This window comes from Synchiropus splendidus, chromosome 12, assembly GCF_027744825.2.
Source record: "Synchiropus splendidus isolate RoL2022-P1 chromosome 12, RoL_Sspl_1.0, whole genome shotgun sequence".
NCBI lineage: Eukaryota > Metazoa > Chordata > Actinopteri > Syngnathiformes > Callionymidae > Synchiropus > Synchiropus splendidus.
In genome coordinates this window covers 1927516-1950777 of record NC_071345.1, presented here as the reverse complement: position 1 = coordinate 1950777, position 23262 = coordinate 1927516, and the positions used below count along the sequence as shown (strand labels likewise).

Below are 23262 nucleotides of genomic sequence, written 5' to 3'. Positions count from 1 at the left end.
CCGCAGCCACACGAGGCCTGGGAATTCTGACGCTCTGGTTCTGTACATCAATGGAAAACTTTGAATTTTGTCGTCCTGACAGCGAAGCTCCTGCTCCGGCTGAGCAGAGGTGGCGTGCTTGATTCTCAGCAGGCCTGCAGACTGAACTCACCCTGCCCAGGTCTAATAAGGCGCACGCTCATGTTCTCCTGCGGAGCCCTCCCACCTGCAAGGGGCTCCGAGCCGACCTTTGATCTGACTCACGACTCCAAAACAAAAAGTCGAGGTGGTTTTATTAGAAGAAACTAGCTTCTGTACAGTCCATTAAAACAAACATTAAAAAGCAGCTAAAAGCTATGTACAATCGCGCGCGTGGCGCCTCAGAAGTCTGCATCCAGCCTGAAGGTGTTGTCACTGGTGCCCGACATCACCCCCATCCTCTGGTACTCGCCCACACGCTTCTCAAAGAAGTTGGTCTTTCCCTCCAGAGAAATGTTCTCCATGAAGTCGAAGGGGTTCTCCACTCGGAACATCTGAAGAAAGAGAGAGCGGCTGGTCAGACACCCAGGTGGGCGGATCCCGCCGGTCAGGTGACGCGGGCGCGTGATGCTCAGAAGGCGGCAGTATCGTGTCTCCATGCCTCCGTCAGGGAACCACTTGTCCTCTGAGCGTCGGCAGAGACACTCGGTCACCATCTCTGACCGATGTACGTACCCCTGCGCAGCTCATCACCACACACACGCTCGCGCACGCAGCGACCTGGCAAGGACCTCTGACTCGGTCCTGGCGAGCTGCGGCTGCCTACCTTGGGGAAGCCCAGCTCCATCATCAGTCTGTCGGCCACGAACTCGATGTAGGTCTTCATCATGTCGCAGTTCATCCCGATGAGCTTCACCGGCAGAGCCTGCGTCAGGAACTCCTGCAGGAAGGAGTGGTCACATGACTGAGCCACGGCGGGGCGAGGCGGCCGCACGCACCTGTTCGATCTCCACAGCGTTCCTGATGATGGCGGTGACCGTCTCTGCAGAAGGTTTGTGGAGCAGATGCTTGAACATCAGACAGGCGAAGTCACAGTGGAGGCCCTGAGCACACAGAGAGACATGAAGCGCTGGAGCCACCACCTCCTGCAGCCTTCTCCCGCCGCTCACCTCGTCTCGGCTGATCAGCTCGTTGGAGAAGGTCAGACCGGGCATCAGACCTCGCTTCTTCAGCCAGAAGATGGCGGCGAAGGAGCCTGAGAAAAAGATGCCTTCCACGGCAGCGAAAGCCACCACCCGCTCCCCTGCACGACCACGGAGGACACGAGTCAGCAACAGCGGCGCCCAGCGCTCAGAGGCGTCCCTCACCGTAGCTGGCGTTCTTGTTGCCGATCCAGTTGAGCGCCCAGTCGGCCTTCTTCTTCACGCAGGGCAGAGTCTCGATGGCGTTGAACAGGTACTCTCTGAGGGGACACGGAGGGGAGAGCGCTCACTGGAGAGCACTGCTGGTCAGGAGGCGTACGGCGCAGTGTGAAAATTAATAATTTGATTTTAGTAATATAAAGGTTTTTTGTATTTTCATTAAGTTCAGCGGTGCTGGACCGCTAGTGACGTTGCATTCAATGTTGTTCTTTTATATGATGTCTGGTAGCAAGTTGCAGCTTCACCAGCCTGTAGATTGGAGCAGTGTGTTGGATCTGCACTTCTCCCACATCCACGTGACTCATCCACATGTTCTGCTGTCAGTCTTGATTTGGCTCCGCCCATAAAGCAAGGACACACTCTCAACACCATTTCTGTGCCATGAGTTTTGAACTCTTAAAAAAGATTTGTAATCTTAAAAAGAAACCTCAAATCGGAAAAATAAACTTTTGAATTTGTAAACTTAAATATAATTGTTAATTTTCACGCCGTGTTGAAAGCTTTTTAAGATACCATGTCACTTTTTTGTAAAACCAGGAGGTGAGAAGCGAAACGTTGGCGATGCTCCATGATGGAGGCGCCACTGCATTCCTGATATCAAAGGTGCGAGTCTCTCACCGCTCTCCATGGTCCTTGATGTAGGTGTCAATCAGGAGACTGTACATCTCAGAGTGGATGTTCTCCATGGCGATCTGGAAGCCGTAGAAACAGCGGGCTTCCGTCACCTGCACCTCCTGGGTGAAGCGCTCCACCTGGTGGCCAAAGAACACGTCAGTCCACTGACGATGATGATGATGATGGTGGTAACAAGCACTAAATGGCGCCTCACCAGGTTCTCGTTGACGATGCCGTCGCTGGCCGCAAAGAAGGCCAGCACGTGCGAGATGAAGTACCTCTCCTCGTCCTTCAGGGACTCCCAGTGCTGCAGGTCCTTGGACAAGTCCACCTGCACACAAACACGCGTCACGTTCCTCTGCCGGTCCGCACCGAGCGTCAGCGGCTCTCGGGCTCCTCTACCTCCTCTGCGGTCCAGAAGGAAGCCTCTGCTTTCTTGTACATCTGCCAGATGTCATGGTACTGAATGGGGAAGATGACAAAGCGGCGGGGGTTGTCCTTCAGCAGCGGCTCCGTCTGCCCGCCACCGCTCGCCTTCACCTCTTTGGCCTGGACACACCAGAGAAGCAGGACGTCACACGTCTGGAGAAGAGGGCCGCCAAACCAGGAGGGAACTCTTGTGTCTTCATGTTGCACTGCCTGCTGCGGCGCTACTGACGCGGCTGCTCTGCTCGGACGAGCGCGTGGAGCCGCGAGCGCAAGGCAACTCTTAGTTATTGTTACTCACGTCTCTGCTGTGGACACAATCGAATACCGAGCCGCTCAATGTTGACAGACCAATACAGTCGAGCACCGAGCACTCGAGCCAATCTACCGCAGGAACAGCGAAGTAAGTTGTGCTCAAGTCCAACTCGACGGAGTGTGTGTGCCACAGCAATGAATGGTGATCCAGAACCTCTGGGTACTGCGTTCTTGGACCGGAACTTACCGGAGCGTCCTTGAAGATCTTCCGCGCGGTTTTGGAGGCCAGGACGCGGGAAGAACTGAGACTCGGAGGCTGGAAGAGACGAGACGACCACCGTCAGTTGGCGTGGAGGCTTCGAGGGGAGAAAAGTCGCTCAGTGGGTCAGAGCTGGCCACTCACCGTGTTTTCTTTGTTCAGCGACAGTTTGTTCATCTCGCTGCTCACGTTGTTCTCCTTCTGGACGGAGAGAACAGAGCGGCTGGACATCATCGTTTCTGCTCGTCAGTGGTGCGGACAATTTTGGAGGAGGAAGCGCGGAAAACTGGAGGGAAGCAGCTCGGACGGCGGTGAACGCAGGAGGGCGACGAGAGAAGCAGAGACTGAAGCGCCGTCTTCGCCTGGCCAGCGTTTTATTGAAACGTTGGCGCGCGAACTCTCTGGTCCAATCGGAGGCATTCTTCCGCGGTGCTCTTTAAACACACGTACCCTGGCATCCAATCAGATGCGCGCTGCGTTCAAACGCGAGTTAAAACGGTGGGGGATTACAGCCTTTGTTGCCAGCTTACGAAACCTGCACAATGAGCGTTTACGCAACCCCCGATCATTGAGTTGCGTAAACAAAGGCGAGTCGTCGCCCGAGTCCGTAATATTGACACTAACAGTAACGAGACGAAAGAGGAACATTCCCCGAACCAGAAGACTGAAAACAAACCAGCTGAAACGGTGTGGGCAGTTGGCAGTGCTGTGGATGCCACAGTGACAGTGAAGGCATCGCCGCCTGCCTCTACTCATCATATTGCACATTCATCCACCACTAGATGTGACAGTAAACTAAAGCACCTGTTAGAAGGTGAGTGGCTGCTCACCCGCACGAGACCACATAGATATTGTCAGTGGGTTTCATCGTGGCAGTCCAATGGTCACATGACCAGGCGGTCCGCTGGTCCACTTGCTGGTTAGGAAACGGGATGACAAATGTTTTTAAGAGTGATTTTCTGGTGAACAGCCGCATTAAAGAATTCGACTTTCCACCTCAAAATAGACGTGTTCTGTCGTTCTGTCTGCGTTGTCATTTTCACTCCCTCTGAGGTTACATACGAAATATTCGAGCGTCAAAGCGCGACTGTCAGTTGAATGACAAGACAGACTTTTCATTTGAATAAACACACGCATCGACCAGCAAAGAGCCAAAGCCAGCCGGTATGCAAACCCGGCGTGGACCGCAGTTGAGATAGAGAGCGCCGCCGCTCGTCGCGGCACCGAGCATCTGCCGGTTTGTATCGTCCTGTCCGCGTGCGTCTGCCGTATGGATGAGTCACGACATCCAGCATCCGTTTTCACGCTCACGCAGAGCGCTCGCCAGAACAACAATGCTCCGCGAATCGCACCTCATGGACTACAGCAGGTAAGTCGTAGGCTCAAACGCCTATTACATGACAATGTCGATCGTTTTGTTGGATCGCGGAGCTCTGTGGCGCATGCGCAGTGTGCTGTTTCCCCTGAGTGCCCCTCAGTGGTCAGGTGTAATTACTACAACAACAGCACCCAATTCTGCCCGCGCGCTTTCACTTGGTGTGAAGTGTTTCGTATCCGGCTCTTTTACGCTCATTGCACCATTCAAATGCAGTAATCCGGGTTGGTTCCTTGTCGCCATGAAAGCAGAAGGTTGGTCCACAGCTTGCGCTCCTCCTTTGGGCCGCTCGATGGCGCCCATCCCCGCTCGATGGCGTCACTGGAATCTCGGTCAGTGTGGCACGGCGGCGGGCGTCTCGTCTGCCAATCAAACCACTTCAATGCGTTGTTGGCTCGGCGTCGCTGCGTTGCCATTGGTCACGCCCTTGGGAAGTGCTGTCCGATTGGCCGGACACTGTTACCGGGTGCGGAAGCGGGCGCTTGTACAACAGGCCCGTGACGTCACTGGCTCCTGTCGTCTAGCGGAAGACCGTCCCAGAGCGCGGGCTCCAGTCCAGGTTCGAACCGTCACGTGAGAGGCTGCGCTGTTGTCCAGCCGGGCGTCCGAGTCGTGGCATAAACATGGAGCGTCTGACGCGTCTCATCCAGCGTGAGAGTTCAGAAAGTACTTTAATCACATGAGGTATCGTCTTACTGGCAATGCTGAGGGCAAAACACTTAAATAATCCCCGCCATGACAGTAAAGCAGAGCGCATGTAGTATCACAGTGAGGACTGTCCAAACAGATGCAGTAACACGTGTAACATTCATATATAGATATCGACCTATGTACAGTATTTACATCCAAACAGAAGGAGGCCAACGACAGAAGCATGGGCGCGAGGCTTTGGCAAATGAAAAAGTGCGTCCGTTGGCAAAGGTGTGTTCAGGAAGTAAACATGGAGAACGTACAAAAGAGGATTTACAACACGTCAGATGACGTCAGGTTGTGTTGTGAGGATGAGCATGGCGTAGCAGCCCGTCGCCAGGCAACGGCGCCTGGACGATTGTGGTCACGTGAGTAAAAAGTCCTGAGCAAGGCGGGATCGTCGCCCTCTGCTGGTGGTAGCTCCCAGCTCCGGCCACAAGACTCTCGCTGGACTTGAGTGACAGAAGATGCTGTCCCATTTGAAAACGTGCTCTGAGCAGCTGAGGAGGCTGGGCCCACACCGCAGCAGCCTGATAACACCGACACTGCGCCGGAAACATGGAGTGGCACCACGCGGTGAGTTCGCTCTTATTTGGAGTGTAATGACTGTCTGAGCCTGAGGAGGCGCTGGTGCGGATGTAAACCTCGGAAAAACCTCAAAACGAAAAACATCAATGACAACAAAAACTGTTTCCAGGAGCAACGGCCAGACTGGTCAAAAGACTGTCCTGTTCAGCGGCGGTTGGCGCCTCCTGGTGTCCTGAGTTGGAGCCTGAATATTATTCGGAGGTGTGGTCCTTGAGCGGGGCCCCTTTGTTCAACGTCTCCACCGGCCATGACGACGCCCTCTTGGTGTTCATGTGACGTCGAGTGTGTTTGGTCAAGTGGTCGCTGCGCATGAAGCGACGGTCGCACACGCCGCACACAAACTTCTTCTCGCCGGTGTGTGTGCGGCGGTGGCGCGACAGCTCATCCGAGCGCGCGAACCTCTTGTCACAGCCGTCCCAGTGGCAGCTGAAGGGCTTCTCCCCTGCAGAGACACGGCGCTGGTGAGCAGAGGCGGAGCCGCGGTGTGAGGCCGGGCGTGCGCTCCTTACCTGTGTGCGTGCGCAGGTGGGCTTTCAGGTGCGAGCTCTTGAAGTACGTCTTCTTGCAGCCCGGGAAGGTGCACAAGTAGTTGCGTCGTCGAGAGAAGTCGGCCTGCGAGATCAGCGCGCCGCCGGCTCCGGAGGGCAGGTAGACGGGCGCTGGTGCCAGGGGGAGGAGCTTGGTGCTGCCCAGGGTCAGGTTTTGGCTCACGGCCGTCTGAGGGACCACCAGCATCACCGTCCCCTGAGGCATGGCGGAACCCATCAGCAGCGGGGGAGCCGGCTGAGACAGGAGGGACTTTGTGGCCCCCTGGACCTGAACTGGAGCGTGAACTAGTGCAGAGATCATTCCGCTCTGGCCCACGGGGAACACCTGACACAGCAACGGAGAGAGGGGGGGTGTCGGGGAGGAAGATGGGGGTGAGGAGTGAGGGGGAGTCAGACAGGAGGAGGCGGCGCTGTCCAGTGAGTCCTGCGCAGCAGCGGCTCTCCAGGGAGCCCCCAGACTGTCTCCTGTGTGGCGGATCACGCTGGTGGCCATGGCCCGGCCGCCGGAAGCCCCGGGCTGATGGGTCAACTGCGAGGTCTCTGTTGGGCCGAGCAGCAGGTCTGCAGTGGTGGGGAGCGGTGCTGCGCCCGCCCTGGTCTCCGTGAAGCTCGGGCTGTGAGGAGGAGTCATGCACTGGAGGACAAACACACCCACCAGTCAGAGCAGAGTTTAAACTGCGTCAACCTCGCTCATGTTCCGACATATGGAGGTCAACACGTGATGTGGTCTAACATGATGGTCAACACGTGACATGGTCTCACATGATGGTCAACACGTGACATGGTCTAATATCATGGTCAACACGTGACGTGGTCTAACAAGATGGTCAACACGTGTGACGTGGTCTAGCATGATGGTCAACACGTGACATGGTCTAACATGATGGTCAACACGGGACGTGGTCTAATATGATGGTCAACACGTGATGTGATCTAACATAATGGTCAATACGTGACGTGGTCTAGCATGATGGTCAACACGTGACATGGTCTAACATCATGGTCAACACGTGACGTGGTCTAATATCATGGTCAACACGTGACATGGTCTAACGTGATGGTCAACACGTGATGTGATCTAACATAATGGTCAACACGTGTGACGTGGTCTAACATCATGGTCAACACGTGACATGGTCTAACAAGATGGTCAACACACGTGACGTGGTCTAACATGATGGTCAACACACGTGACGTGGTCTAGCATGATGGTCAACACGTGACATGGTCTAACATGATGGTCAACACACGTGACGTGGTCTAGCATGATGGTCAACACGTGACATGGTCTAACATGATGGTCAACATGTGTGACGTGGTCTAACATGATGGTCAACACGTGACATGGTCTAACATGATGGTCAACATGTGTGACGTGGTCTAACATGATGGTCAACACGTGACATGGTCTAACATGATGGTCAACATGAGATCATCTCCACAGATGCGGCAACATCACTGACAGGCGGATCAGACTGTGTTCGCACCAGAGAGGACATGGACATCAGGTCCTTCGGTGAGTCCCTGGTCTCGGGCTGCATTTGGAGGGAGTCACAGGAGTCCGAGGTCGGGGTCAGAGGGCGGGACTTGAGCGAACCTTGACCCCAGAAGCTCATGCTGACCAGTGCTTCTGCCGCCTCCAGGTCATGGTGCTCCACGCGAGACTTGGCTTCCATGATGGCGCTCAGCTGTCTGCACAGGAGGAGACGAAGTTGATCATGAGGAAAGTACCGGAAGCAGCCACGGTTGACGTCATCACGGAGGCGCTGTCAGGACCGCTGATGACGTCACCACCCAGCTGCCTGATGGAGCAGCCAGGTTCATCAGGTTCAGGAATCAGAGCTGGGGGAAGGGGCTCCCACTGCGGAGGGGCAGCCACCCCCCCAACAGACCACGCCCCCGGGGGTAACAGGAAGTTCAGTTGGAGCAAACAAAGCGTTGCAACAGATTCCGTCCTGTGAGCGACACTGAGATTTCCCACGCATCCGAACACACCATCGGCTTCGCGCTACATCTGGGGCTGTTACAACAAACCTCGCGTGAGACACTGGTTTTCTCTGCAGAACAACGACGCAGACACAAACCAGCGCAACCGGATCGTCCCCAGACAAACCCGAACTTTATCTGCGGAGCACGCGCTTCACAAACTCAACAAACAAAGAGCAATAGCAGTCGCAACGCTCCAGAGCTGCAGTGACCTCAGGTAAACCCGCTCCAGCGCGCCAGCAGGACGCGGAGTCCGGGGATCACGCCCGACCACTGACCAGAACCCGCGGTCCAGACAGTCAGCGGGGTTGAGGCGGAGCGTGACTCACCTGACAGCAGCGCTCCCGAGCGGGTCCCGTCAGAGTCCAGACCGAGACGCGGGTCCACAGCCGAACCTGCGCTAGCAGACTGGTTCAGCTGAGTGCAGCCAAAAAAAAAAGAGGCGACCAAGTAAAAAAAAAAAAACACAAACAAAGTGGAGCGCAGTCTGGCGGTGGTAACACGCAGCCAATCATAGACAAAGGTGTAGCGGGCGCCAGCCAATCACAGAGCAGGTGGGGCGTGAGCGCTACGTGCGCGGGTCCACATTGGCCCGCGACGGGGTGCGTGTCTGTCGGAGGGCGGGGCTGAGGAGTCAGTGGTGTCACCGTAAACCCGCTGAACCCGGTGAACCCTGCGCGCGCACCCACTGGGGGAAAGGTTGGCGAGAACGCGACGTGGGGCGCGGGGGCGCGCGTCTTCCGCACGTGAGCAACAAATGCCGAGGATCATGAAGCGGTTATGTGGTCGATGACGTAACCGCCGCCGGCAGCGTGTTTGTGAGTTTGGATTACTGCTCCATCAAGCGGGGTTTGGACCCTGGTTCGGGAATGGAGCGGCGCGAACTCGCGCAACCCGCGCAATGAGGGGGCACCCTCATTGTCTCCTTCCTGTGCCCCGCCCTGCCGGGTCCATGAACCCAGAGACTCCTGGAGGTTGTAAACATCCTCACTCCCGTCTGGTGCACCGGGTCGCTTCTCCTCCTGCCGCCTCAGGCGACCTGAAAGGACCGGGTCGAACCAGGCCACCACGTCGCCTCGGAACACCGTCCCCGCCCGCACTCAGCGAGCGGTGGGGCGAAGGCGGCACCGGGGTGACGGGAGGTCACTGATGCGCTCCTCATTCGCCTCATCAGTCCATCGACCTCGGAACATCCCAGAACCGGGACCGTTTAGTTTCGGTTTTCAATGAGTGCTGCCAACATACATGGCGAATAAAGCTGCTTCGGACTTAGTGTGTGAGAGAGAAAGAGACGGTGAGCGGAGCGTCAGTACGAACGTCACTTTTTAATTCAACAAAAGAAATAAGTTCCGCACCTGCGGGAACACACGCTCCTTTGTTCTCGTGCTGGGAGCTGCTGCAGTGCCCCACACTCGCCGCTGGGGGGCGGGTCATCTGAGGTAACAGAGCTCCGGCGATGAGCGCCACTGAGCTGCTCCTGTTCCCGCGTCCAGCTGCTGTCACCATGGCAACATGGCACAGTTGGCCACGTTGCCATGGTGACAGAGCAGCGAGTCCAGACAGCTTTGCCTCAAAGGACCCAAGTGCTGCAAGTCCTTGTCTGGCTGTTGTGTCCTAAAGAGTCTCATGCAGGTTTGTGTGTGTATGTATGTGTCACACGTGGGAAAAAAAGGACGAGCCAAACAGAAGCAGGAGTGAACACTGGAGTCAGTCAAGACGTGCTGGTGGAGGACGGCGGCGCCCGCGTCCTGGTCCATTTCCTGGTCCGTTTCTGTCCGAGGCTTTTGAGGAGCCATCGCTCCAGCTTCAGCACCACTGGGTAGAGAAGGTCCAGCGGCACTTGCAGCAGGAAGCAGAAGAACTCCAGGAGCCAGCGCAGAGAGTGGGGCAGGCTCTTCTCCAGAACCGTGTCCCACCTTCGACAGATCCTGCCGGACGAAAGGTGCCACATCATTAAGTGGACGGGTCACCTGACCTTTCCAAGGCGGGCCAGGGTGCTGACCGGGGAGCAGTGGGCTTGAGGTGAAAGTACCAGTAGAACTGCTGCGTGGGCGTTAGGAGCTCGGGGTCTCCATTGACGACAGGGCCCAGGCGCTGATGGTGCATGGAGGGCCCGTCAGCGCCGTCCTGGTCGCCCCACAGGAACCTGAAGCTGGACGGGGGGCGCTGCTGCACCTCAGGCGTCCGGTCCGACAGCTTCTGGAAGCAGTTCTGGATGTGCTCAGCTGTCCCTGCACCACAGAAGCACAACAGACGTCAAGGTCCGAGCGGGCCCCCTGGGACCTTGGGCCGAGGGCGGGACTCACGCGTATTCTTCATGGAGGACTTCCTGTCCGTGCACAGAGGCTTCCGGGACTTCCAGCGTCTCCTGAGGACAGAGGCGGCCAGCGCCGCGGCTCACCTGGTGTTGATGGAAACAGTCACAAGTCTGGTACCTGGCCAATTCCAGTCGATGAGACTGCCGAGCCCGGAAGAGCGCCGCCTGCAGGACACGGTACCACCTCCTGAAGCTGAAGAGTCCTGCCCACACACACACACACGCGTGGTGAGCGACACGCAGGCGCGGCAGGGAGCCGAGGGCGCAGACACCCACCTGGATCCTGGTCCCCAGCACTGCTGGAGAGTTCCCTGAGAGACAGTGAAGAACGTGAGTGTCGGTGAGAGCAGAACCTGGAGCTGTGGAGACCATCCTCCAGCACGACATGAGCACTGCAGACCACAGTAGGCTCTTCAGATAGGAGGCATCGCGACTGGGTCACTGAAGCTGCCTGACCTCGCTCAGCTCTGAGGTGGTGTGTCTGAGCTGTCGGCAGAGCTTCCACACGGCTGACCGACAAGTCTCCCTCAAAAGCTCAGCCCCATGAGAGAACGCCTGCAGCACACCTACCATTCGGTACGGTCATCCAGCCCGAAGAGTAGCTTCATGGTGATGATCACAACGGCGGCTGCTTGGATGTCGTATGGCGGCAGGCAGCGGCAGGTGCTGGGACCGTATGTGTGGACCTCCTCGTCCATCAGAGCGCCACGCTCCACCAGCATGAGGGCCCACGGGTGCAGCTCGTCTGAGGGGAGCAGGACAGCTGTGGTGCGGCCAGGTCACCGCGGCGACGGCGGCGTACCTGGCAGGTTGGCCTCCGTCATGTAGCGCAGGGCCAGCGTGGCCGGGTGCAGCCGACTCTGACAGCTGATGGGCGGGAAGGCGGGCAGCTCCAGGAGGTGGGCCACGGCCTGCGCCTCGGCGTGAAGGCAGCGGTAGGATGGCACGTCCTGTGGACACACACAGCAGCGTGACGCTCCCGTGCAGCCAACAGCAAGCAGCACGTGGGCACCTTGACCCTGAAGAAGACCATGTCGGGTCCCGCCGGCTGCATCTCTTCAGGAAGGCCCTCGTAGGCGTTGATGTATGGCACGTGACCATCGCTCACCAGCCTGGAGTCAGAGCAGAAGCCTGTAGAGCCACATCTCCAGCGTCAGATTCTGCCAGTCACCTGAGCAGGTCGCTGAGCGTCAGCGACTCCCGGCACCAGACCAGCGCCAAGTGGATCAGTGCCAGAGTCTTGGTCATGCTGACCAGGGCGCACAGCTGCTTTGTCGACACGCCAGAGGCCACGCCGTTTCCTGTGGAGCAGTGAGGAGGTCAGACCAAAGCCGCCACCCGGGCCGGCGGGACCTTACCGCTCTCTGACCCGCGCCTGTCGCTGTCCTCGCCCGAGGAGGCAGCCGAGGAAGCTGCGGACGATTGGACGCTGAACTCCGACCCAGAGTCCTGCGGTGTGGCGGCGGCAGTCCTGATGGGGGCGCTGGTGTAAGCCAGCCGGCTGACCTGCAGGTAGCGCCTCCACAGCGGCAGCAGAACCTGGTCCTGCAACTCAGCCAGGTTAGCGGATGAGCACGGAACGTGGCTCACCGCGACGGTACCTTGAAGGTGGGCGAGACGCCCAGTCTCAGCAGAGCGGCTGCCTGGTTCCTCAGGATGAACTGGAAGGCCTCGCAGATGCTCCACGCTCGAGCCGCCCCTGGAGGGACGCCGGGTTAGCAGACCGAGCATGGAGGCGGTGCCCGCCCCGCCAGACTCACCGCGCCGCTCGGAACGGCTCGCTCTGACGCGGGTGATGCGCGTGACTCTAGGGATGACGCTCCGCTCCTCCACCTCCTTCCTTCTCTGTGGAGGCACCAGGGCTGTGACACCTGGGAGGCTGGAGCACCAACATTCGACTTTACCTCGATGACGTTGTGGCAGCTGCGGCAGAAGAAGCGACCCTCCTCGGACACGCCCCAGTCCACCGCCTCACACTGGCCGCACGCCTCCGTGAAGCCGGCCTGGGCAACACAGACGTGGTCACGTCAGACTCACCAGGAGGACCACCACATGACGGCTCAGGCCGGCGACGACCGGAAGCGCCCGGCAGGATCCGAGGTCTAAAGTCCTTCATTCTGCTGTGGGAAAACTCTTTCATCCGCAAACTACAGCCGTGATGGGGTTGTTCGGGGTCACCTCTTGAGTCGTTAGCAACTCGTGATCACGTGATCGACTCAAAACAACACTGGCTGCTTCCTCGACTCGAAACGCCACAGAAGTCTGTGACTCTTCTTCCACTGTCCCGGCCGATCCACGCCGGGTTTTGGAAGCAGTTCTGAAACCGGAAGCAGGCCAACTACAGCCCCGCGTTCACTGAAATGTAAACAGCAGTGAGAACACGAACACGCGCCGAGTTGAACCGTCGCTGGATTCTGATCCGCGGTAGCGCAGCACTGGGCGACCCGAGAGGCGAACAAATCGAAGTCAACCCGAGAAACACTAAACTCGCGAGACGCCGCCACTTGGAAGCGAGGAGCCGGGAGTTAGAGCGGACCACACGGAAGACTGACGCCGCGAGGACGGACGGACGGGAGAAGAGAAGCGGCCAAGTTACCGTCAGCTCCGAGTCCATGCTGGTAGCCGGGGGAGCTCGCGACGCACGTGGGCCACAGGACGTCACCGACAGATTTCTTCGGCTGCTTGCTGCCACGCGGCGCTCTGCTGCCCTCTGTTGGAGCATGAAGGATGTCGCCGCGCTCAGCCGACGTTACATTATTGGAAGATAAACACAGACCAAAGTGTCGTTTTTCATACCAAGGTCGAACGTATTCCATCACCCTGTCGTCCACAGCAGCGAATCACTGAAGAACTGAGCTCGTCGTCCCCACCGGTCCACTCTTCTATCGACGTCAGGTCACGTGTCACACTCTCCCACTGCTCAGTCTGGAGGTCAACAATGACGTCACCTAGATGCCGTCACCGTCGTATGGACGGAAAATGTTAATCCACGAAGGAGTGAGGTCAAGGCAGGTCACTTCAGGATCGATGGCCGTCTGGACTTCGGTGGCTCGACTGCGATCTTTTATTCTGAAGGAGCCGCCGTGTGGGCGATGCGCTGTGCTTCCGGCGGGCTTGGTGCGCTTCCTTGTTCGACTTGACTGTCGGACATAAACAGAGTTCGTTGAAGAAAAGTTTTCTCCGGAGACCAAACCGAGCCCTTCCGGTCTACCTGACAGGATTCCTGCCAAACCGATAGCAGGGACGAGGAAGTCGCGAGCCTCCGCGTCACTTTGTGTCCGATTAATCCCGGATTATAATCCCGCAGCCATGCAGCTGCTGGCGGCGCTCCTAATCTCCCTTCGCGTTTTCATCGGTCCAAGCGAGGCGGCCGAGGACTCGGACCGGGACCAGGACCTGTGTGAGTTTGGCCTTTGTCTTCCGTCCTTCAGTGTCGCGTCTTGGTCAGCACGAGGTCGCCCTCGCGCGGAGCCTCGTTTGGCTTAATAAAAATGTGCAGCGAGGGCTGACATCCGGCATCAAGTGGTCACCATGGTGACCGGCCGCGGGGGTCACGTGAAGCAGACTTGCTGACTGGGGTTGTCCCACTGTTTCCAGCCTCACTGCACGAGCTGCTGCGAGACTTCGACGTCCTGCCTCTGTCACGCCTGCAGACGCACTCGCTGCGCCGCCGCGATGTGGCGCTGCACACACATGTGGAGAAGCAGCTGAGCTTCCACGCGCTCAGGAGGTGAGTGAGGAAGCGCGGGAGCTCAGCAGCGGGGCAGCTGACAAGCGCGTGTGCACGTGTGTGTGCAGACACTTCCGGCTCTATCTGAGGACCAACGACCAGCTCTTCACCGACGACTTCAGTGCTGTGGTCATGGAGGCCGGCGGCCGTGAGCGGACGGTCCAGGTCAACCGGCAGAACTACTTCAGCGGACATGTCATTGGTGAGCGCCCCACGCCCCGCCCCGCCCCACCCTGGCTGAGGACTTGACCTGTCCGTCTCCACAGGCGAGCAGCACTCGCGGGTCCAGGCTCACATCGACGACCACGAGTTCTCCGCCCACATCCTGAGCCAGGACGGGGAGTTCATGGTGGAGGTGAGGTGGGGATGGGGGGTTGGGGGGGCTCGGTTCGGCTCTCAGCTCCTCTTGTTCTGCGCAGCCTCTCTGGAGATTCACCGCAGCACCCCCCGATGGCCGGCTGCTGGTCTACCGCTCCGGGGACATCAGGAACATCAGCCGACTACAGCGTCCCAGCGTCTGTGGCTACCTGACCTCTGACCCTGAGCACCTCCTGCCTGCCGCCGTGAGAGCGGGATGGAGCGAGGAGCGAGCGGCCGACGGCGGCTCTCGCCGAGAAAAGCGCCAGGTGCAGGATCCCAGGAGGAACACGTGTCCGCTGCTGCTGGTGGCTGACCATCGCTTCTTCAGACACATGGGCCGAGAGGAGGAGAGCACCACCCTCAACTACCTGGTGCGACCCCCCATCCCCACAGACATGCACACATACATATGCATGAGCGTCCGTCTGTCTGTCCAGATCGAGCTGATCGATCGTGTAGACGACATCTACAGAAACACCACCTGGGACCAGGACTTCTCTGGATACGGGGTGCAGATCCAGCAGGTGAGCCGGAGCAGATGGACCCAGGTCCGGGACATGATGAGGACGCGTGTGTGTGTTGCAGATCATCATCGAGAAGATGCCCACCGCCGTGTCTCCAGGTCAGATTCACTTCAACATGGAGGGAAGTCCAGCCCCCGGGCGAGACGTGTGGGACGTCAAGAGACTGCTGGAGGTAACAGGGGCACGTGGGGGCGGAGCCTGCTCCTCCTGGTGGGAGGAGCTGTAGCAACACGGTCCAAACCTGAAGGTAGAAGCTGGGGAGGTCCAAACATCTGCCTGCTGACCATGTGCCCTGCTCAGTCACATGACCCGGACCTTGAGTGTGAGTGTTTGTGTGGCCCTCTGCAGCAATTCAGCGAGGACATGGCGGACAAGGCCGCCAACGTGTGTCTGGCCCATCTCTTCACCTACCAGGACTTTGACGAAGGCACGCTGGGCCTGGCCTATGTGGCTCCAGCCAAGCCTGACATCCCGGGCGGACTCTGCTCCAAAGGTGAGCTCCGCCTGGACCCGCCCATCGGGCGGGTCACTGACGTCGCCCCCTCCTCTCCTCTGCTCAGCGTGTTCGGCCTCCAACCAGCGCCTCATCTACCTCAACACGGGTCTGACCAGCACCAAGAACTATGGCAAGACCATCCTGACCAAGGTACGGTGGGGGGTGTGGCGCGGTCACGTGATCCTGTGAGTGAGCGCTCGGTTCTGGCAGGAAGCGGACCTGGTCACCACCCACGAACTGGGCCACAACTTCGGAGCGGAGCACGACCCCGACAACGTCCCGGACTGCGCCCCACGGGAGGACCAGGGCGGGAAGTTCGTCATGTACCCCATCGCTGTGAGCGGCGACCACGCCAACAACAAGGTGAGCCGGGCGCCGACGGTCCGTCCAGGTTTACAGCGCTGCCTCCCGCTGCAGGTCTTCTCCGACTGCAGTCGGCGCTCCATCGTCAAGCGCCTGCGCTCCAAAGCGTCCTCCTGCTTCCGGGAGCGCAACACCAACGTGTGTGGCAACTCTCGCGTGGAGCGAGGAGAAGAGTGCGACCCCGGGCTGCTGCACCTCCACTCCGACGCCTGCTGCACCACGTCCTGCCGCCTGCGGCCCCACGCTCGCTGCAGGTGAGACCCGCCCAGCTCACCCCGGCCGGCCGTTGCCGTGACGACCCTCTCTTCCCCAGTGACAGGAACAGCGCCTGCTGCAAAAACTGCACGTTCGAGGTCAAAGGTCAGGTGTGTCAGGAGCCCATGGATGCCGCCTGTAAAGGTCATTCCTACTGCACAGGTGCGTCTCACCCACTTCCTGTTTCATGTGTCTTTCAAAACAAGCCCTGCACGGTTCAGCTAACGTGTCAACCATCGTGTGACATCAACGTCATCATCATCAGGCGACAGCGGGATCCTCACAGGGATCATGTGTGTGTGCGTGTGTGTGTGCGAGCAGGCGACAGCGAGGAGTGTCCTCCCCCCAAAGACGCCCTGAACAAGACGCAGTGTCTGGACAACGGCCAGTGCCTGCTTGGCGAGTGTGTTCCCTTCTGCCAGGCGGTTCTGGACCTGCTTCCCTGCGCGTGCAACGGTGAGTCCAGAGTCCCAGCACAGGAGCAGGTTCTCAGGTTCCGTTCTGCTCCGCAGAGACCGACTCCTCCTGCAAGGTCTGCTGCCGCTCCGCCGCCGGCATCTGCGCCCCCTACCAGGACCCCAGCGGCAGCTTCCTCTTCCTGCGCAAAGGGAAGCCATGCACGGTGGGCTTCTGCGACGGAGCGGTGAGTGCCACCGGCGCCGGAGTCCATCAGGCGCCGCTGTGACCGCATCAACTCTGCCTGTCCAGGGCAAGTGCATGAAGCAGGTGCAGGACGTGATCGAGCGGCTCTGGGACTTCATCGACAAGCTGGACATCAACACCTTCGGCAAGTTCCTGGCTGACAACATCGTGGGCTCGGTGGTGGCCTTCTCCCTGCTACTGTGGGTGCCGCTCAGCATCCTGGTCCACTGTGTGGTAAGCCAGCTCCGGCTCGGCTCCGGCTCCCGCCGCTGCGGCAGACATGGCATGTGTTTGGATCTTTCAGGACAAGAAGCTGGACCAGCAGTATGAGCAGACCAAGTCCCTCTTCTTCTCCAGCGTGAGTGCCCCACCCCCTCCTCCCCCCAGGTGTTCCCGTCTTATCTGGAGTCCCGTCTCTTCCCAGAACGCTGAGCTCCTGAGCAGCCTGGAGTCGGCCTCCGTGCGAATCTTCAAACCTCCCGTCTGCTCCGCACCGCCACGCTTCCCGGCCACCGCACCCCTGCAGACCAGCACGCCGCCCGTCCTGGCCGCGGCCGCCGACCCGGCCGCCCAGGATGGTCCTCGCATGGCCACCATCGACGAAGACCCCAGCTTGGACTCACACCTGGACGAGGCTTTTGAGAGGTTGGGGGGGTCGAACCGCCGGTCGTTTGAGGACATGACAGGGGTCACGACCTTCCGGCTGGCCAAGCAGGAGCGGCTGGACAAGGAGACGCAGTGCTGACGGCGAGCTGGTGACGTCACGGACACGCCTGACCGATTCCACGGGAATCGGAAGCTTAGCTGCAGTGCCACTGCTCGTCCATCGGGGGCAGACGAGGACTACTCCAGTTGACTGACTGGACCCCGTGCTTTCAATAACAAAGCGCTGTTGAGGGCCCACCAGCGCCCCCTGCAGGTTTCTGAAACTTGTGCTTGTATGTTTATGTTGCAGAGAAGTAAAAGCTTTATACAAAGTTTATGCTTTGATTTGAAGAAGGACAGAAGGAAGCGAACGTCACAAGCCAAAACTTTATCTTGGCCACAATAAAAAAAAGTAGAAAAGTGAGCGGTGGGTGATGACATCACACAGGGGGCATGGTCAGTAGACGGGGCTGAGCGCGTCGTAGAGCCGGTGGACGGCCACTTCCACCATCTCGCGGAGACACTCGTCCTCCGAACACGTCACCGCCTGAGATCAGAGGTCACAGTCAGCTGAGGTCGCGTGCTCGCCGCCTCAAACAACTCACTCTGGTCTGGGGGTTCACCGACACCGTCGCTCCGGCAACCGTCACCGTCATGTTGCTGCTGTCCTGGCAGTTGACGCACTCATCCCCGAACATGTCGCTGAGCACAGGCGCGCACGTCAGTCACGGAGGAAGCCGCCGCCACGTGTTGGTGTGTGTGTGTGTGTGTGTGTGACTCACTGCAGCATCAGCTCCAGTCGCTCAGTGAAGATTTCAATGTCAAACGTCTCTCTTCTTCCTTCAAGAACTGAAACCAAAGCAGCCACCTCAGTGAGTGAGTGTGTGGACTTGTTTATACTGCCTCGGGGGGACCTGATGTCTTCGTGGGACGTGACCAAGCCTCGCTGAGTGCTCTCCCTGTCTCTCGGAGCCTCCCTCAGTTTTACAGTCTTAAGAGCGTCATGCTGGCAACAATGTGGAGCCTTGTCACATCAAACCCATGACATCACGGGCATTTTATTGACCTTTAAAGTGCTGAAATGGCGCCGTTTTCTCCTGCGCGCCCGCCGCTCTGCCAACAGAGACGATCTACTGCAGGGTGAAATCAGCGCTTTTTCAACACTTTAAATGTAAATACCATGTGAGGCGTTCATGATTCCAGTTCAGATCATTGCCCAGATTGTTTCATGAGTCAGTTTCCATGCTGGAGCCCATTTTCAAAACTAGAACTGGAGGATCATCGAGTGACCCTCATGGATTTTCTGCAGTGCAGACAGCACCAATGCACCTGCCGCTCGTGGACCGGTGCGTACCAAAAGGACCGATTTTCCTTCTTAAACTTTGTGTGTGTGGCCAATATTCCGGTGCGCCCTGTAGTCCAGAAATTATGGTATGTGTTTTAGATGGTTAGGCTTAGATGTATGTCAATGACAGTCCTCGCTAAGATAGGAAGACAAGCGTGTGTGTGTGTGTGTGTGTGTGTGTGTTATCACTCACATTTCTGGGCATTTGGGTTGGACTGGACCTCCAGAACCACTGTGGCAACAGCGTCAGCAAACATGTCGTTGAGCGGGTTGGCGATCCACTGAGGAGCAAGGGTTTCTGTCAGACGTGATTTGGAGCAAAGTACGCTGGTGCAAGGACCTGACCTCCAGCAGAACCATGCCAGCTTCGTGGACCAGCGTGATGCACTTGAAGACCTTGATGGTGATCTTCTCTGCCGACTCCACCTGCTCCACCTCACCTGGACACACAGACAGTCAGGTCACAGACAGGTCGGCCAGGGGGCGCTGGTCTCACCCACCTGCCAGGCTGCGCAGCTGACTGACCAACAGGGAAATGGGCCCGGTGTAGGGGACTGCCTGGGTCTGCGTCACCGTGCCCAGACACAGGTCTGTGTACTCTGCAGGGGGCACAGAGGGGTCAGTACTGAGTGGGCGACAGACGGACGGACGGACGGACACCTGCGAGGTCAGACGGCGCCAGGATGTGGTAGCTGAAGTTGCGCTTGACCAGGATGCCGGACACTCGCTGCCCCTGCGCACACTTCCTGTCGGCCAGAGAGCCCATCACCTGCAGAGAGCCGGGTCAGGGTCAGGGTGTGTCCGGGTCCGGACTCGGCTGTGACTCACCTTGGCCAGTTTCTCTCCTCTGAAGTTCAGCGTGACGGCCTCTGTGTTCCTCGGGTTGTGGACCTCGATGTGGACCTCGTCGTTGTCCTCGTACTCTCGGATCAGAGCCGCCTTCAGCCGGGCCATCTCGTTCTGCTCACCGTGGACCAGGATCTGCACAAAGAACCGTGGCTCTGAGGTCAGGGGTCACAGGGGCCACAGCAGGGTCACAGGGGTTACCACGTGAGGAGGCTTGAGCGCGCGGATGAACTCGCTGGTCTGCTGGTAGTCCGTGTGAGCCGAGAAGGAAATGTAGTCCACTGACATCTTCAGAGGAAGTTTCTGACCCGAGACCGTGGTGATCTCGTCCGGCTCCGTCATGATATGCTGCCACACACAAGCAAAGCCGCCGTCATTGCAGTCACAACTGTTTGCATGGCCTTGTGGGGACCATTTCCTGACAACACACTCTCCTCGTAGGGACCTTACATCTTTGTGGGGACCGCAGGTCCAAACCTCAATTTGAGGATGATGACTTCAAAATAACTGGGTTCCAGTCTGGTCCAGGTGAGCCATGTGTTTAGGAGGGTTAGGTTCAGGGATGGAGGCCGGGGAAAGGGTGATGGCCAGGAGAAACCTCACTATGTCCCCACAGGGACAGCAATACAAACGTGTGTGTGTGGACATAGACTGCCATACTTGTGGGGACCAACTGTGAGAAACACACCTCCTTGTGGGGACCTTTTGCCGGTCCATACGAGGTGAAGCCTCAATTTGAGGATAAAAACTTCCAAATAACTGGGTGTTTCTAACTGGGTTCCAGACTGGTTCAGGGGAAGAGGTCCACACAAGGGTAGTGAAACAGGCGTGTGCGCCCACCTTGGCCAGCGTGCCCTCCACACAGTAGCCGGCAATGATGACCCCGTTCCTTTTGTCGGTGCACCAGCTCTCGAACAGGTCGCGGGACAAGCCGCTCTGCATCATCCCCGGAGAGGCCATCACCACACTGGGCCCGATGTCGTCAAACTGGTCCATGCTCTGCGTCACACACACACACACACAGAGGGGTCAACAGCAGCCACTCGGGGTCGGGGGCCCCGGCCTGCTGACCTTCAGGTTGCTGATGTGCTTGAACACAAACGGGTTGTTGACGTTAATGGCTTTCCGGATTTTGTCGTTCATGGCGTTGATGTAGGTCTGGTAGACGGCCATGCACTTCCTGGCCAGAGACGAGGCGTAGTAGATGGGGATGTCGTGCAGCTCCGGGTGGTTCTGCCAGTACTCGTCTGCAGGACACACACACACACACGGTGAGCCCAGGGGTGGCAGCCAGCAGGGGGCGTTGCGCTCACCTAGGATGAGCAGCAGCTCTTGAGCCCGGCCCAGGGCGAACACAGGAATCAAACAGCGACCTTCACGGTTCACTATGTCGTGGACCGTGTTGCAGAAGCGAGCCTCGCGCTCCTCACGTTTCTCGTGGATGTGGGTCCCATACGTGGACTCCTGTGAGAGAGCGAGAGAGTGATGTAGAGCAGTGTCTCTCAACCCTTCCTCAGCCACGGCTCACTGAGGACAATCCCAGTCTCAGCACCGACGGAACCTCGGCCCAAGAGCAACCGTGCTCCGTCCAAAGCTCAGTAGAAAATCCCTTTTCATTGGAGGAACTACTCGGCTACTGATGCTCAGCAGTTTGGTTAAAACAAACAGCAGAAAGTGTGTTTCAAAACTGTCAACACAGCCAACTTTTTTTTAACTTCATCACCATCTCTTTTGCATGAGTCGAGTCTACTGATCAGACAAATCTTCAACATTCTCCTCAGCTTCATAACTGCAGTGATTCTTTCTCTCTTCACATTTTGGAGCAAATCTGTTTGGTTCTGCTTAGTTTTTAGCCAACTTCTAAACCAGGCAGCAAACTCGGATGGTCGACCAGTGTCAATAGAGTTTTGAATGTTAGTGTCGTCGCGGGTCCAACAAGGATCGCACCATGGTTGTGTGGTGAAGGTGTGTGTGTCATGTTAGAGGAGCATCAGGTTTAAAACCAACAGCAAGTTGCACATTTGAGCGTCTTCTTCTCTGTGTTGGGGGGGGGGAAGCAGCGAGCGCAGCAGCATAGATCTATAGTGTGTAGAGAGAACGTGAGTGGACCAATGTGATCTGCTCACGTTGGCAGATCCTCAACACCTTCTAATGCTTCAGGACTTCACGTCCTCCTATCGTTCACCTCTGTGAGTCCACCACTCGCCTGACCCTCTCTCAGTGAAAAACGCTGATGTGGCGTGTGTCTGACTCACAGTGATGAGGATGTCTGGTTTGACACTGGGAATCTCAGCTGCCATCAGATGTCTGTCTTCCTGGCGAGAGAAATCTCCAGTGTACAGCAACTACACACACAAACACACACACAGATTAGCAGGGGTCCCGGAGGAGGCGGCGCGGACACATGACACGGTACCTTGACGCCGGCGATCTCGATCATGAACATGGCGGCTCCGAGCACATGGCCGGCATGGTAGCACCAGAACTTGATGCCGGCGACCTCCTTCACCTCGTGGAAGTTGATGGTCTCGATCTTCTCCATGCTCTGCTCCAGGTCCGTCTCAGTGTAGAGCATGTCGTCTGCCGAGATGTTGCTGCGCGGAGCAGAGCGTTAGCTCTGACGCTCCCACGCCGCGATGGAGCCCGCCGAGGTCCTACCTGACTTTGACGTAGTCTGACAGCAGCCAGCGGTAGATGGCTTTGGTGGCATGGGTCATGAAGGTCCGTCCTTTGAAGCTGGTCTTCTGCAGGAACCAGGGCAGCGCCCCGCAATGATCCAGGTGGAAGCTGCGTCCAGACAGAGGGTTACACCGCTGGACTGCGCGCGCGCGTCTGTGCGTGTGTGTCTCACTGGCTGATCAGCAGCAGGTCGATCTCAGCCGGGTCGATCAGGTCGATGTACGGCAACGCGTCCATCCCCTCCAGACCAGGATGGATGCCGCAGTCCAGCTGCGGTGACACGCGCGCACATCAACCAACGGCGAGCAACGCAACAACAGAAAGACGCGAGTCGTTACCATGATTTTGCGACCTTTGAACTCGAGGATGATGCACGAGCGCCCCACCTCCTGACCCGCTCCTCTAGACACACACAACTCTCATGTCAAAACAGTAAACACCAGTGGCGTTTCGCTTTCATTCAAATTAATCGGAAAGCGCCACTCGTCCCTGTTGTGCTTAGCATTAGCGGTGAGCACCGCGGGACTCACAGCGGGCGGATGAGCAGCTGGTCGCTCTCCTCGGCGGGAACCGCGGCGTCGCTCTTCCGCTTCGCTGCCATGTTTCTTCTGCTTCCAATGGAACTTTAAATCCCCATCGACAGACTCACTCACTTTACTCAAACACGACCTCCCGCATTTACAGCAGCAAAATCTGTGTCGTCACTTCCGGGCGTGCTCTTCAACTGAGTCCGTGTGTGACAATAACCGAAGCACAGGTTCCGCCGCTCCTCCATAACCATGGCAACCGAACTCACGTGGCCTCTTGACCCCAGAAGCAGGTTTCACGTGTCACTGTTGCGCTTTGTCACTGCCCTATTTGCTTCTTCATCCCGTTTTGCTTCCAGGGCTCAGTTTTATGACGTCATTTCCTGGCCGCATGCGCACATTGGAATTTCAA

At 57.9% G+C, this 23262-nt stretch overlaps 5 protein-coding genes and 1 long non-coding RNA gene across 7 annotated transcripts; 2 read left to right on the top strand and 4 right to left on the bottom strand.

Moving 5' to 3' along the window:
• Positions 1-240: 240 nt before the first annotated feature.
• LOC128768796 (ribonucleoside-diphosphate reductase subunit M2) lies at positions 241-3976 on the bottom strand. The gene is made up of 10 exons (XM_053881970.1): positions 3079-3976; positions 2923-2991; positions 2397-2543; positions 2209-2325; positions 1998-2131; positions 1326-1420; positions 1128-1261; positions 957-1061; positions 785-898; positions 241-512 (listed from the first exon to the last, which is right to left on the bottom strand). Exons 1-10 carry the CDS (start codon positions 3166-3168, stop codon positions 360-362), a joined length of 1158 nt encoding a protein of 385 aa, XP_053737945.1. The 5' UTR covers positions 3169-3976; the 3' UTR covers positions 241-359.
• A 219-nt stretch (positions 3977-4195) lies between these two features.
• On the top strand, positions 4196-9895 carry LOC128768823 (uncharacterized). Its single transcript, XR_008416286.1, has 3 exons — positions 4196-4303; positions 7580-7651; positions 7779-9895. It is a non-coding gene; the product is annotated as an uncharacterized LOC128768823 (long non-coding RNA).
• Positions 4875-8587, bottom strand: klf11a (Kruppel-like factor 11a). 2 transcript variants are annotated; one of them, XM_053881975.1, is made up of 4 exons: positions 8451-8587; positions 7623-7827; positions 6097-6769; positions 4875-6029 (listed from the first exon to the last, which is right to left on the bottom strand). In XM_053881975.1, exons 2-4 carry the CDS (start codon positions 7809-7811, stop codon positions 5779-5781), a joined length of 1113 nt encoding a protein of 370 aa, XP_053737950.1. In that variant the 5' UTR covers positions 7812-7827; positions 8451-8587; the 3' UTR covers positions 4875-5778. The 2 variants fall into 2 exon arrangements, with proteins under 2 accessions (XP_053737950.1, XP_053737951.1); XM_053881976.1 differs by lacking the exon at positions 8451-8587 and having other exon boundaries at positions 7623-8440.
• On the bottom strand, positions 9433-14029 carry taf1b (TATA box binding protein (Tbp)-associated factor, RNA polymerase I, B). The gene is made up of 14 exons (XM_053881926.1): positions 13035-14029; positions 12343-12441; positions 12199-12283; positions 12040-12137; positions 11797-11983; positions 11610-11739; positions 11451-11550; positions 11241-11388; positions 11009-11183; positions 10715-10749; positions 10557-10641; positions 10428-10489; positions 10124-10352; positions 9433-10049 (listed from the first exon to the last, which is right to left on the bottom strand). Exons 1-14 carry the CDS (start codon positions 13158-13160, stop codon positions 9833-9835), a joined length of 1776 nt encoding a protein of 591 aa, XP_053737901.1. The 5' UTR covers positions 13161-14029; the 3' UTR covers positions 9433-9832.
• adam17b (ADAM metallopeptidase domain 17b) lies at positions 12018-18078 on the top strand. The gene is made up of 17 exons (XM_053881915.1): positions 12018-13838; positions 14036-14168; positions 14237-14370; positions 14435-14523; positions 14588-14899; positions 14966-15052; positions 15114-15224; positions 15401-15545; positions 15613-15698; positions 15759-15911; positions 15966-16165; positions 16225-16328; positions 16488-16622; positions 16679-16809; positions 16875-17042; positions 17113-17166; positions 17233-18078. Exons 1-17 carry the CDS (start codon positions 13748-13750, stop codon positions 17551-17553), a joined length of 2454 nt encoding a protein of 817 aa, XP_053737890.1. The 5' UTR covers positions 12018-13747; the 3' UTR covers positions 17554-18078.
• On the bottom strand, positions 17727-23199 carry cpsf3 (cleavage and polyadenylation specific factor 3). The gene is made up of 18 exons (XM_053881918.1): positions 22854-23199; positions 22662-22725; positions 22496-22593; positions 22303-22431; positions 22061-22238; positions 21900-21989; positions 20958-21108; positions 20716-20891; positions 20485-20643; positions 19846-19992; positions 19627-19779; positions 19459-19567; positions 19299-19397; positions 19144-19238; positions 18992-19079; positions 18236-18302; positions 18059-18155; positions 17727-18000 (listed from the first exon to the last, which is right to left on the bottom strand). Exons 1-18 carry the CDS (start codon positions 22922-22924, stop codon positions 17911-17913), a joined length of 2061 nt encoding a protein of 686 aa, XP_053737893.1. The 5' UTR covers positions 22925-23199; the 3' UTR covers positions 17727-17910.
• Positions 23200-23262: the final 63 nt, after the last annotated feature.

Bases quoted from the DNA above. Each gene is read 5' to 3' on its own strand.
- LOC128768796 (XM_053881970.1), bottom strand. From the start codon at position 3,168: ATGATGTCCAGCCGCTCTGTTCTCTCCGTCCAGAAGGAGAACAACGTG. The intron at 1,421-1,997 runs GTGAGAGACTCG...GTGTCCCCTCAG, and splicing joins ATCAAGGACCATGGAGAGCG to AGAGTACCTGTTCAACGCCA. The intron at 513-784 runs GTAGGCAGCCGC...CTCTTTCTTCAG, and splicing joins TGGAGCTGGGCTTCCCCAAG to ATGTTCCGAGTGGAGAACCC.
- klf11a (XM_053881975.1), bottom strand. From the start codon at position 7,811: ATGGAAGCCAAGTCTCGCGTGGAGCACCATGACCTGGAGGCGGCAGAA. The intron at 6,770-7,622 runs GTGCGAACACAG...TTTGTCCTCCAG, and splicing joins TGATGTCCATGTCCTCTCTG to TGCATGACTCCTCCTCACAG. The intron at 6,030-6,096 runs GTAAGGAGCGCA...GTGTCTCTGCAG, and splicing joins CCACCTGCGCACGCACACAG to GGGAGAAGCCCTTCAGCTGC.
- taf1b (XM_053881926.1), bottom strand. From the start codon at position 13,160: ATGCTCCAACAGAGGGCAGCAGAGCGCCGCGTGGCAGCAAGCAGCCGA. The intron at 12,442-13,034 runs GTAACTTGGCCG...TGTGTTGCCCAG, and splicing joins GCATGGACTCGGAGCTGACG to GCCGGCTTCACGGAGGCGTG. The intron at 10,642-10,714 runs GTGGGTGTCTGC...GTGTGTGGGCAG, and splicing joins TGCTGGGGACCAGGATCCAG to GACTCTTCAGCTTCAGGAGG.
- adam17b (XM_053881915.1), top strand. From the start codon at position 13,748: ATGCAGCTGCTGGCGGCGCTCCTAATCTCCCTTCGCGTTTTCATCGGT. The intron at 13,839-14,035 runs GTGAGTTTGGCC...CACTGTTTCCAG, and splicing joins GGACCGGGACCAGGACCTGT to CCTCACTGCACGAGCTGCTG. The intron at 15,053-15,113 runs GTGAGCCGGAGC...TGTGTGTTGCAG, and splicing joins ACGGGGTGCAGATCCAGCAG to ATCATCATCGAGAAGATGCC.
- cpsf3 (XM_053881918.1), bottom strand. From the start codon at position 22,924: ATGGCAGCGAAGCGGAAGAGCGACGCCGCGGTTCCCGCCGAGGAGAGC. The intron at 22,239-22,302 runs GTAGGACCTCGG...TGCTCCGCGCAG, and splicing joins TCAGACTACGTCAAAGTCAG to CAACATCTCGGCAGACGACA. The intron at 21,109-21,899 runs GTGAGTCAGACA...GCTCTCTCACAG, and splicing joins AACCAGACATCCTCATCACT to GAGTCCACGTATGGGACCCA.